Source organism: Theobroma cacao, chromosome 6, assembly GCF_053813885.1.
Source record: "Theobroma cacao isolate CCN51 chromosome 6, ASM5381388v1, whole genome shotgun sequence".
Classification (NCBI taxonomy): Eukaryota; Viridiplantae; Streptophyta; class Magnoliopsida; order Malvales; family Malvaceae; genus Theobroma; species Theobroma cacao.
Window position 1 is genome coordinate 25,254,689 of NC_142644.1, and position 13,504 is coordinate 25,268,192.

General features: G+C 34.4%; 2 protein-coding genes across 3 annotated transcripts; both read left to right on the forward strand.

Annotated features, from left to right (window-relative positions):
- Positions 1–3,531: 3,531 nt before the first annotated feature.
- On the forward strand, positions 3,532–6,940 carry HAB1 (HYPERSENSITIVE TO ABA1). Its single transcript, XM_018123647.2, has 4 exons — positions 3,532–5,208; positions 5,581–5,940; positions 6,032–6,137; positions 6,421–6,940. Exons 1-4 carry the CDS (start codon positions 4,378–4,380, stop codon positions 6,753–6,755), a joined length of 1,632 nt encoding a protein of 543 aa, XP_017979136.1. The 5' UTR covers positions 3,532–4,377; the 3' UTR covers positions 6,756–6,940.
- Positions 6,941–10,120: 3,180 nt separating this feature from the next.
- On the forward strand, positions 10,121–13,237 carry LOC18596180 (large ribosomal subunit protein eL20z-like). 2 transcript variants are annotated; one of them, XM_007024493.3, is made up of 5 exons: positions 10,121–10,314; positions 10,939–11,014; positions 12,192–12,318; positions 12,402–12,519; positions 12,919–13,237. In XM_007024493.3, the coding sequence occupies exons 2-5, from the start codon at positions 11,005–11,007 to the stop codon at positions 12,970–12,972; spliced, it is 309 nt and encodes a 102-aa protein (XP_007024555.1). In that variant the 5' UTR covers positions 10,121–10,314; positions 10,939–11,004; the 3' UTR covers positions 12,973–13,237. The 2 variants fall into 2 exon arrangements, with proteins under 2 accessions (XP_007024555.1, XP_017978069.1); XM_018122580.2 differs by lacking the exon at positions 10,121–10,314 and adding an exon at positions 10,427–10,853.
- Positions 13,238–13,504: the final 267 nt, after the last annotated feature.

Genomic DNA, 13,504 nt, shown 5'->3' on the forward strand with positions numbered 1-13,504 from the left:
TGTCAAAGTTGCTGATCCTGAGAATGCCATGCCAAAAACTTCTGACCCTTGTCCTTTATATGTCCTCCTTAATCAATGTGGCTTAGATGGTACCAGGGCGAGGGGTAGGTTTTGTTCTAGGTTTTATGTTATTGTCTTCAATATCTATTGCAATACTACCCCTTCCTGTTACTATCACCACCACCACCACCACCACACCCAGCCGGATCAGGCCTGCGTTGGGGCTATTCGCAAATGGAGGAAAAAGGAATGGAACAAGACAAAATATATCCTCCTTTGATCTTGTTTGTTAACATTTTACTAATTTTAGCTAGGGATGCTACCATGATTACAGGAAAAAAAACAATATTTTGCCAACTAAGATAAATACATATATATTTCCTCCTCTCTTCCTTTTCCTTTGTAGCTACTAAGGATTGGACTGTTGGGAATTGGTTCTGGGAGTTTTTGAACCAGAAAATTGGGTAAATGAATCATTCTTTGGTTTTTTCCATTAGTTTTGAAACAAATTGAATCATGAAATAATCTTTCTTCATCTATTCTAACTTCTCAGGCATAGATTTATTTATTTTTCTTCTGTTTGGTTGTTGACAAACTTGTCATTTTCCTTTTTCAGTAAAAACCAAGACACAATATTGATCATAATGCTTGTTTCTTACAGGAATATTGGTACTTAACCACCCACTACAGGTCACAAAGGTTTGTCCCCTAAAACAGTTTGAAGTCTGGACATTGGAACGCTGGACCCAAGAGAGCCCAAACCCTTGCTTACACATGTACGTCTGGCTCAAGCCAGTCTGGTTTCCATCAAAGTGGCTTCAGGCTTGAGCCAGATGTATTTGGGCTCCCTTGGGTCCTGCTTGCCAATGTCCAAACTTTAAACTGCTGTAATAGTAAATGGAGAAGATTCCAAACGCAAAAGGGTTACTCTTTGGAGATTTTATTTTGCAATTTATTAAAAGGATTACTGAATTGTAGGGACCATATAATGCCACGTGCATTGTTTCATGATATATTTTGTTGCAATCACATTATTGACTTATTTCCTACTTATTCATACTCACCCCATGCCCCATACCAATATCTCCTCCCAAATTTTCCTTTGAAATCTTAACATATCATTTTTTTAGCTAAAAAATGAAAAATAATAATAATTGCAATTCCATTCAATTTTTGGGGCTTATGAGAATTAATAAAACTAGACAAGTAATACTAAAAGATATTTAAAGTCTCTTTATGTATATACATATGTATGTTTCATCTCATTTTTTATTTATTTTTTTAATAACTAAAAGTAAAATTATTACTTTTTCTACATTTTGCAATTATTTTTCATTTTTTTATTTTTTGACATTAAAAGTTATGGAACATCAACTTTACAAAAGAAATTTAAATTTTAATATTAGATAATTAAAGTCAAACTTTTTTAACTCGGTGAAAATAATCAAAGGAACAAACAATTTGAAATGGGGGAAGACTAGAAAATTTTGTAGCCTAATAAATAGTTAAAAAATATCTAGTAAGTTGTAATTAATTTTTTGTGGATTAGATAAGATTATGTGAAAAAGAAAATCAAAAAGAAATAGAAGGAGTAGTTGCGCATTATGTTTATCCACTTTTAATCCAATGATAGATGCATTTGACTTAACATTATTGAATATGGTGAAAAAAAGTAAACGCTTATATATAGGAGTGAGCAAAGTCAGTTGTGGGTCGGTTTCGATCGATTTTTCGTAAAATCTATCAAAAATATCCACCAAACTAACCGACCGAACTGCAACCTCCCCAAAATCAATTTTGGTCGATTTTTGGGATAGGCGGGTCGATCGATTTCGATGCAATTTTAGGAGACTGTGGGCTTAGTTTTATTTGAGTGAGAAGCACCGGTAATAGGGCACCAATATGGTTGTATGAGACGACTGTTGGCTTAGGGTTCAGTTGGAGAGACAGGAGGCGACAAGGCAAAGGAGAAAATAAGGGGGGTCGAGTCATCAGGGGAAAGGAAGAAAATATGAGAGTTAGGCTCTGGCAGTCTACAAAAGTGAAAAGTAAGTTTTGGATTTTTTTAGGGTGAATTTACTCTTTTACCCTTATGGGGGGCATGAGGGTATTTTTATACTTCCACTATTCATGAAAACCAAGGCAGTCACCGACCAGTTATTCGATCGATTCGGGAAAGAAGGAGTCCCCCTCGAGGGCCGAGCCAATCAACCGATGAGGCCGATCGACATGATCGACGATTGCTATTACAACCGTCGATTACAAAAACTGATGGTGGCGGTCGGTTGCTCAGTTGCAACCGACCGCTGCACACTCCTAGTTATATATTCCATAACACATAAACATGGACTATTGCAAACATCCCATCTACTTGGAGAAATGGACACTACTTATTAAAAAGAAAAACAATATTACAACAAATAATTTAAACATTTAATTTTAACAACCTAAATATATATAATATTGATAAAGATTTATTATTAAAAGTTTAATAACAATATTTATCATTTTATATCGCATTACAAGATGTTAATATGATATATTGATATATTATAAAAAATAATGATATAATATGTTAATAATCATATAATATTTTTCGCTCTCCATGTTTACACTATATTAATGACATATGAATATAAAATAATAAATAATAATTTAATTAATAATAATTAATTAATAATTATAAAAAAATTTAATTTAAAATTAAAATATAAGATATGATTGAATGTAATTAAAAAACAAATATTTATTTAAATTATTTTAAGTAATTTATTTTTTTTAAAAAAATTATGTCAAAAACAAAATACTTTAAATAAGTGTTAGAGGGTTGAAAGTTTGACCTTAAAACAACGGGAGAGATCGATATAATGTATGAAATGAGCACATAGTTATTTTATATTAAAATACAATGAAATATATCTTAAATAAATAAATATGTGCGAACCTTTAAATTCATTTATAAGATTAAAAATATTTATAACCAGATAAAAGGAATTTTTTTTTACCGAAACGGAAAAAAAAAAAAAAAAGAAAAAGGAGTGCACATTTTACCTTTACGAAAGTAAGATCTAAGGCAACAAATTTAACCAGTTGGATCACATGGGTACAAAGACATTATTGGTGTGGGTATGACTTTTCAGAGCAGGGGACACGTGTCTCTCCTCAAAGTTTGCCTCATGCAAAATCCATGAGTAGTTGTCTTCATGTAAGCACTGTCCTAAGCATTTTCCGTCTTAAAAGCATTCAATGATGAAAGATAATTACATGTATACGTGTCCCTTGAAGGAGTGCACGGTAAAAAAAAAGCAATTTCCCGCACACATATTCTCTCTTTTTCTTTTCTTTTCTTTTCTTTTCCTTGTCTATCTCTCTCTCTCTCTCTCTAACTCTCACCTAAGCCTCACAAGCCCAGAAACATTGAAAAATCTAGGGAAAAAAAATTAAAGGAGGCTTCTTCCTTTCACCATTTTTTTCTTAGTTCTTTGAGGCCCCAAAGTCTCTTCATTTACTACTGGTAAGCATCCTTTTAATCATTTCTTGAATTATTTTTGATATCTTTCCATTGATTTTAGGGGCTCAAGATCAACTTTTTAGCATATTTCCAGGTGGTTTTAATAGTTTCTTTATAGAGATATGTAATTCTAGTAGCTTGTTATTGTTGCTGTGGTTATCTGGGGTTGGTGTGTTTGTTGGATGGAAGGAGAACGAAAGTGAAAGAGACCCTTGTTTAAGAAAAGGCTGAGATTGGTTGCCTTAGATCCAGGAAACTCAATTTGTGTGTGGCAAAAAGTTTACCTTTTTAGGGTTTCCCTGTGATTATCTGGGTTTGTTTGTGCTTTATCCTAGGTTCTTTCTCATGACACCTTTTGCTTTCTCTTCTTTGAGTTTATTATAGATAAAGCCTTGAATTTGGTGTTTCCATACGTGCTTTTTATGTGTTAAAAGGGTAGGTGGTGTGGATAAGATTTAATTGCCTTGATTGGTTCTTTCTCAAAAGGTGAAGAATTTGATAAGATGTGGACTATTTGAGGAACTCAGTTTATTTGTGACCTGACTTGAATTTCATTAATTACAAGGGTTGATCCGTTGTGCTCCTTTACCAGATCTGATTATCCTATGTTCATTCTGCTTGCGTTTAACTCGTGCCCCTCTTAAAGTTTTAATCTTGGTGGTTTACTATTTGTTTGCTCTATATATTTGTATGAAAAGATTTGTGGGTCATTGAGATTCATTGCAATGGAGAAGGTGTGGATAGAACCTGCTGGCTTGATCGCAAGTTTGTTGCTGGAAGGAGATAATTAAGATGAATATTGGTAAATTGTGTCAATATTTTAGAGATTTGAGTGGTAACTGTTTGCGGCATAGAGTGGGGAATTGATGGAAGAGATGTCTCCAGCAGTTGCAGTAACACTTAGTTTAGCTAATTCTATGTGTGAGAACTCTGGAATTGCAACCCATGTGGAAATAACTCGGATCAAGCTCGTAACTGATGCAGCAAACTTGTTGTCTGATCCTGCAAAGGTCATGTCTCAGGAATCTGTTTCTAGTAGCAATGGAGATTCTGGAGTCGGTAAGAATGAAGGTAACCTGGCGACAATGTCAGCATCAGAAGAGGGTGGTGGGGAAGGAGCTAATTTCTTGAAGATATTACCAGAGAATGGAAATCGATCAATTGGTGCTAGTGAATCCATGACTCAGGAAAGTGAGGAAGATGAAATTTTGTCAGTGGACGCTAATGGAATTATCAATGAGGGGTTGCTGGTTTTAAATGCAGGGTCTGATATAAGCTTGCCAAATGCAGAAATTGAAAGTGGTCGAATTCTTGCCAAGGCTATTATTTTGGGAGAGTCAAGCATTGAGCAGGTGCCTACAGCTGAAGTTCTTCTCACCACGGTGAATCCAGATACAAAGACTTCTAATGAGTTTGATTTAAAGGCCTCTGAATTGGTCATTCAGCTACCTAGTGAAAAGAATCTCAATAGAGGTAGCCGGAGTGTTTTTGAGTTGGATTGTATACCTCTTTGGGGTTCTGTGTCTATTGTTGGGAAAAGAACAGAAATGGAGGATGCTGTTGCAGCTGTGCCTCGGTTTATAAAGATTCCTATCAAAATGCTTATTGGTGATCGTGTAATTGATGGAATCAGTCAAAGTCTGACAGACCTTACTGGACATTTTTTTGGTGTTTATGATGGCCATGGTGGCTCCCAGGTACAACATTCTTCATAAAAACCTTTACATTTTAACTCCACTTTATGAAATTTTGAAGATTCCTGAATTTAATGGCAGGCTGTTGAGTATCTTTTACATGACTGTATCTTGTATCGTTTTTAGTGCAACAATTGCGGACACTTCCTGATACCATTAACTTTTAGTTACTTGAGTAATACTCCGCAACTTTGAGCAAATTTGGACTGCATAGTGTGACATTTTTGTTTTTGTGAAACTGGCCTTGCTACTATAAGTGATTCTGTTCTTTTCCTTGCTTGTTCATCACATATTTTGATCATTGTAAATTGTTTTAATGGTGAATGGTTCCAAAGAGGTTAATACTTTAGCATGGCTTATCGGGATCTGATGCAGGTGGCAAACTATTGTCGTGACCGTATTCATGTGGCTTTAGCTGAAGAGATTGGAAGCATTAAAGACAATTTATGTGATGGCACTAGTATGGAGAGTAGACAGGTGCGGTGGGAGAAGACCTTTACTAGTTGCTTTTTAAAGGTTGATGATGAAATTGGAGGAAATGTTAACAGAGGCATGATTGGAGGTGATGAAGATGCATCTGATGCCAGTTTTGAGCCTGTTGCCCCTGAAACTGTTGGGTCAACAGCTGTGGTGGCCTTGGTTTGTTCATCACATATTGTTGTTGCAAACTGTGGTGATTCAAGAGCTGTCTTATGCCGTGGCAAAGAAGCCATGGCATTATCAATTGATCACAAAGTAAGGCATTTTGAAGTCCTCAATGTTTCAGTAACTAAAAAGGAAGCTATCTGTCTGTGGAAACCAACATGTTTGCTTTGTTGTTTTGCAGCCAAACAGAGATGATGAGTATGCAAGGATTGAGGCATCCGGAGGCAAGGTTATTCAGTGGAAAGGACACCGTGTATTTGGCGTTCTTGCAATGTCAAGGTCCATTGGTATGTTTATTTCCACTTGAAATGAAAATTATAAAAGTTCGGTAAATTTTGTTCAGACAACTTGAAACCTTAAATTGTCATGTGGAAGTCTAAACACTGGAGATCTACGACTAGAGTCCCAACCATGTACTTTTAAATGCATAATATAGTGAATGAAGTCTAGCATTTCCTTTCAAGATGCCAAGCTTGATATTTTCTGATTATGTTTGACAAATAATTTAGTGATGGAAGTGGAGGTGAAACTAGACTTTCACTAGCCTTTTTTCTTCATGTCATCTCACAGGTGATAGATATTTGAAACCATGGATTATCCCAGAACCAGAAGTTATGTTTATTCCTCGAGCTAGAGAAGATGAATGTCTGATTTTGGCCAGTGATGGGTTGTGGGATGTCATATCAAATGAGGAAGCTTGTGAGGTGGCTCGACGGCGAATTCTGCTTTGGCACAAAAAGAATGGGGTTCCATCTCTCGTGGAAAGAGGCAAAGGAATTGATCCTGCCGCGCAAGCAGCAGCTGAATACCTTTCAATGCTCGCCGTCCAAAAAGGGAGCAGTGACAACATCTCTGTAATTGTTGTGGACTTGAAAGCTCAAAGGAAGTTCAAGAGCAAACCGTAATCAAGGCTCACCCCATCATCTAAAATCAAAGTCTATATACCTAACATATTAGAGAGAGTACATCTAATGAATACCTAGCTCCGGTCCATTACTTTTTCTTATGGGCTTAATGTGTGTACAAGAATAGAAATTAGTATGTACTATAGCAAATGTATTTGAATGCCATATTGCCTATGTTTTTGGTATAGATGGTGCCAATCTTTTATGCTTATAATATATATATATATATATATATATATATATATATATGTATATGTATGTAAATTCAAGCTATAGCCGGTATAGATGGGAAGAGGACTAGCAACCGGTACCCTCCCATCTCTTCTTGTTTGTAGATTTGAACAATTTCAGCACTGGTTTTGACCGTGTTTGTGTCCTGGAATCCTGCTACAGGGTAACATTGTGCTAAGGACTAAGGAGGTACTTTGGGTTTTCCAAGGAACCACGGGCTTTTGTTTGTATCTAATGAAGACATAGTCTTTCATTTACTTATAGCAAAGTATTTTTAATCAAGGGAAAGATGTAATAACCCTATGGAACAGTAAAAGAAAAATGTGTAGACTTTAACAATAAAGGGCTACGAATGAATAGCAGATAACAGATCCAAAAAGGCTAGCTTCTTAATGCAAATAACCACCCCAAAATGGATCTATTATAGGAAAATCTGGTCGAAGAATAAGTACGGACGAGGTCAAGAAAAGACAATGAATGGAGACTCTTGATTGAGTTGCTTATCTTAATAAGTACCAGTAATAAGTTGGCTTACTTTATACTTGCTAGCCCTCAACTCTTTGATTTTTCTTAATCCATAATAGTATCTTTTGGTAGTTTAATTCACTTTTTGGTGCTAAAAGTCTTTGTTGTTTTAAGAGGCTACTCTTAACTTTTAAGTCACCTTCACCCCTGTCATCCCTTCCAGTTGAAAAACCCTTTATTTAATGGCTGATAACTCCTCCTAACTTGTCAATGAAGAAGGTGTTAAATTCTCGTTTACCTTCACGTTATTAGTTGGGACTAGGAATCTTTTCTGGCAAAAAATAAAAACATCTAATGCCAAACATATCAACTGCTTTAGTACAAAACTAGAGCTACATAGCATTTATGGTAACAGATGAAAAGACTAGGATTAATTGCATAGCAAAACAGCACTTTTTCTTGTTCTCATTTCCCCATTTTTCTCTTTTGACTTGCAAAACCACAGGAACCCATGGCCACACACTCCATTTTTCTTAATAGGTTGAGCAACCAGTCCTGAGTCTATACGAATATGATTGGCAATCAACGGTCTAAATGTTTTTGAACCCATATTCTTAAGGTTGGCCTGAGGTCCTAATTAAACGATGACATCCTGTCTTTGATTATGAAATTCAACCATTGAAGGATATTATTCTTTTATCTTCTCTTTGTATTAATAAATATGAATAAGAAAAAATGTCACCTTGTATTAATTCTTTTTATTTCATCAAAATTCAAGTCTTTTTCTATGTGACCCCAAGTATAATTAACGTATGATACAAATTTTTTTGAGGGATTTCGGAATTGTTTGGAAAAACCCAGATGAGAAGCAAGACTGCTTTCGGATTTGAATCCATCGCCTACCTGCAAAAAATTTGTGGGTCATAAGCTTTGTATTTCTCTTTATGAATATAAGGATTATGTCATTTGAGGATATGGCTGGGTGTATATATCGTTGTTATTCTTAGCTGCCATGTTAAGTAAGGGTGAGCATAGTTCAGTTTGGTCGATTTTCGGTTTGATTTTGACGAAAACCGATAAAAAAAATTTACTCTCTAAACTTCTTGAACCGAACCAAGCAAGAGGTTGGTTTTGATCGGTTCAAATCGATATTGGTTCAATTGGTTTTTTGACATTTGGACCTTAATTATTTTAAGTGGGCTGAGAAACAAAAATTAATTCCCAAAAATTAAAAACCAAACATATCATTCTTTTTTAATCCCTGAAAATTATTTTAATTTACACTGATATCATTTTTTCAAGCAAAAAATAACCGTTGATACTCCATATTTCCGTTCTGGCATGAGTATTAACAAAAAAAAATAATACTCATAATCTCTCAACCTTTCTCTCTTGCTATCTTTGCAAAGCCAGTAGCAAAGAAAAACACAATAAAATATATTTTTCATTTTACATTGGGTTGACCTTGCTGCCTAGAAAGGCAAGAATAGATGGTTGGCAGCAGTCTGGAGTGATAGCGACAACAACAAACGGAGGGGTTGGCTAGCGACTAATAAGGAGAGTTGGGGTTTAGGGGAAGGGGAGATGTGTCAAATTGGGAGATTTTATCGGAGGTTGGTTGTTAGGTTATTTGGAGAGTTAATGAAGGGTAAGATAGACATTTTAATCCCTTAAAATATATATATATATATATATATAATTTTAATTAATTATTTGGTCAGGTCAGAGGGAAGGAATCTCCTGACAACTGAATCAATCGACCGATGATGTTGATCGCTGCAGTTGATGATTGCGATCAATTGCTCGATTGCAACTGACCGTTGCTCACCGCTAATGTTAAGGTGTATCTATTTTGTTTTAATGATTTCCAGTTCATCAATGTGGGGAAAGTTATGGAAATGCAATAAGAAACCAAGCAATTCAGTCTATATATCACTACACAAATGATATACTTTGCTTAATGAGACCTTTGGATTTTGCAACTCTTTTAAATGCTTATGCTCTATTATTGTTGTATTTTTTTTAATTAGAAAAAAAAATTTAAACTCTACTCTTTAAATAGTTAATCAAGCATCAATTAATAAATCAAATACTTTACTATTTTTACATTTACCTTGTAGTATATTCTAAAAAAATGAACCTAAAGAGAATCTCTTTCTTTCTTTCAATTTGTACAAATCAAATGGTAAATAAAAATTATATAAAATAATAATATTTTAATTAATAATAATTAATTAATTATTAATCATAAAAATTATAAATAAATTACTAAAAGTACCTGTATATGTATAAATCTTGTTTAATAATTTTCTAAAATTAATTAAATTATCATAAATATATAATGTTAATTAACCATTAATTATAGAAATTATAAAAAATGTACTACTAATAGTAGTATATATAAATTTGACTTGATACCTTTTTTAAAATTAATTAAATTATCTTAGAGATTCAATTTTAGTGCAAACAAAAATAATACTTTCTTATTTAAAAAAATTGAGAATTCAAACCTGGTTCCTTAGTTAAATACGGATTTTAAAACTAATTTACCGTTATTAGTAAATGGAGTAAAATAAAAAGCGCCTCAGATTGGATGTAGTAATTTGTTACCTGGCAAAAGTAACTGCCTCACTCCTTTAACAGTACACAGAGATAACAGTAGAAACAGCACCTTTTTTCCATTAATAATCTCTTTGAGTGTAGAGCTGATTTGATTTGATATCAAATGGAGAAGATCAACAACATCAATCCCACGCCAACAAAAACCAATTAAAAAGCAAAGATAATCGCTTTCCACCGATTGCTTTACTTTTTCTCTTTTTCGAAATTGCACCTCTTCACCTTCATTCTCTCACTTTGACAGGCAAGTTTCACTCTTTCTCTTCCCTTCTTGAAACATTTTACTCTTTCTTATTCAAATTGCTCTGAATTTAAGATTTTTGTTGCTAAATTAGTAATTTGATCTTGAAAAGTGATTTTTTGTTTTCTAATTTGATTTTTTTTGGGTTTTTGGAAATTATGTTTTTAGAAATTAAGGTTGACTTTTGGTGGGATTATCGGTTGCCTTTCTTCTTCCTTTGCTATAGGAATTCTTGGGGTGTTATTTTGAGGGATATCATGGATTCTTTTCTTTGGGTAGTGTTGATATAATAAACTAAGTTTTACCAGAATTTCCACTTCTGTCATTTCTTTGCTTTTAAGCAAGGAATTTAGTTGATTGAACATTCTTTATGCATAATTTAACCAATTCTTAAATAGTGCATCTGTATGTGTTGATACACTTTCTTGTGATGGGTTGGTTGAGTTTTTCTTTAAAATTGGTCTTGTAATATTCTTCTTTATTTGAGGGAGTAGAACCAGGTATTAGCAGTTTCATAGGTCATAAATGAAATCACTATTCAGGTATCAGCAGTTCCTTGTTTGAAGAAGCCTTTCTAATGGCTATCATAGTTGCTAATATGGTGCATTCTTTACTTGTTCTCTACAGAGCAGGTCCTTCAAAGGCAGAGAAAGGAGCGGAGGACACCAACTTACGGTTTCATATCCCGAAAACATGGATCAGAGTACTGAACTTGTTCCTTCTATATCCTCCCTCTTCTTTTCTGCATCTAACAGTTCAGTAGCTTGCCCAAAAATTGCTTCTTGCTGGGAAACTGTCTCGTTCATTAGCTTTTGGAATTTTATTCCCAAGTATTTTTTGTGATCTGTATATTTTCTAAAGAGGACCATTTGTTATTGTGGCTGGTATAACATTGGTTTTGGAAAGATGAAGATCACTCAGCTTAAGGATGAAAGAAATTTTGTTTGATTTAATCATCTGAGGCGTATCAATGTGTTAAGAGCTTGTTGTTCCTTCCTGCCAAGTTGATTCACAGAACAGAGACGCCCTTGCTAGTTTGTCTTGGTCTATTGCATAATTTAAAGAGTCTTGCTTGTCTTTTTGGCTGTTATACTCCTTTGAGTACTTTGGTTATTCTTTGAGTGATTATTTGAGAAGCATATCTGAATTTGCCATTGGAAGGTTAAAAATCTCAAGTTTAGATTCTTTCATGTGCAACTAATAACAGTTACGAAATACTGTTAAAAGGAAGGCCTCGAGCTAACATAAACTGTGCCTTTGACAATTCTATGCTTATCACTACTAGAACATTTACATAACACTGGCTATATGGGTTTGATTTTGTGAGGTCTGTTTGTTCTTGCTGAGATTCTCTTTATCAGATGAATATGCAATTGCTGCTGTTGCTTCAGCAAACAGTCAAATTCAACCAAATGAGAATTCTAGTGCATGGATATAAGCAGTTTACTTTTAGCAAAATATTTTTGGTGCCCAATTGTGAAAGGAGCACAAAAATTAGTTAGATTATGATATCTAGAGATTAAAACAGCTAGAACAGTGAATATGCATCATTCAAAGTTGCTGTCCTGCTCATGCAATATTAAAAACCAATTTTTTGCATGCATACTAGTGGTTAACCAGTGTTGGCACTAATGATTAACCAATGTAGGAGCTTTAATTGCCACTTGAAATTTGAGATAGTGTGTTCAGGTTCAAAACAGTTCCACTTACAGCCGTGTTTAAATCTTACTTGAAGTTTAAACCATGAACATCTGCCTTTTCTGTACTGACATCCAAAATAGGCCAATGAATCTGTTGAATTTAGCCTGTTTGAGTAAATCTTAGGAGTATTAATGTTTTGCATTCTCAAACTGATGTGGTAAGGATTTTGATGAATACAGAGCACACAACAGAAGCAGTAGAACACAGAAATGGCGAATATGCACTTATTAGAGATGCAGAAGACCCACAGCTGGGATTGTATGATAAACCTCTTCCTTGCTTTGGCTGTGGAATAGGGTGGTTTTCGTGAGTTCTTCTGGCCTCTGTCATCCTTCTTCTACTCATCTTCTTGTTTTCTGCACTCAATGCGCATGTCTGCTTTTTTGCAGTCTTTTGCTAGGATTTGTTTTCCCATTGATGTGGTATTATGCCACCATTCTCTACTTTGGAAACTACTATCACAAAGATCCTAGGGAGAGAGCTGGACTTGCTGCCTCTGCAATAGCTGTAAGTGCTAATTTAGGAATTGATGTTTTGTTTGATTCAATGATTACTTTTAGTAGCGTACAAGGTTCTTCATGATTTGCCAGTTCTCTTTTACTTTTGAGTTAAAATGCATTTTAATGCAATCTTGTAGAAATTATTATCATATTATAGTTTTTTGTTCTGTGTTTTGAAAAAAAAAATTGTATTAAATTGGTACAAGATGGAAATTCTGATAAAACTATTGTGGACCTTGTTATTGTCACTGCTGAAAATTAAGACCGAAGAGTCAAATCTAAAAGCAACTGGAGAAATTGCAAAATTGTCTATTCAAACTCGCATTGATAAGTTAATGAAGGATATGCATCCCGTTTATGTGCCATTTATCTTTGTTATTTAATTCCAGATCACAATTTTTTGCAGGCATTGATATGTACAATTGCTGTGATAATCACAATAGCTGTTCTTGTATTCTAGTTGTTGCCACTGCAATCTGTATCTTTACCAGCACTGAAGGAGCTTCCTCAAACATAAGGTGGGACGATGATATGTAGAATTCTGATAGAGTTTCTATCATGTAGTTCTAAATCTGTAACGAGGGCTTGAAAAGAACAAATAAAACAAAGGAAAGAAAAGAAGAATATACTACCACCTCGAAACCATTGAAGGTTCAGTTGTCTGTGTTGTAGCCCTCTTTAGTCTTGTACATAACACAAAATCTATATACTGCAACTTTCAAGAATGGAACTGTGTGATACTTATTTTAGGGGAATTTAATGAACTAGTAACAAGCACTATGAAATTACTAATAAATGGCTTACGACATTGAAATCCTAGAGAAATTTTGAATGTGTGCTTGTTTTTGACTTGTGGAAGAATGACTGTTTCCTGCTTTAAAAGAATTTAAGGTGTGTTCTTCGTTTAGAAAGTGCTTTAAGCAGTTTTTCATACTCAAAGAAAATGGTCATCTAGTTTGCCCTTTTCCATTTCCAAACAAAGGAAAACCTAT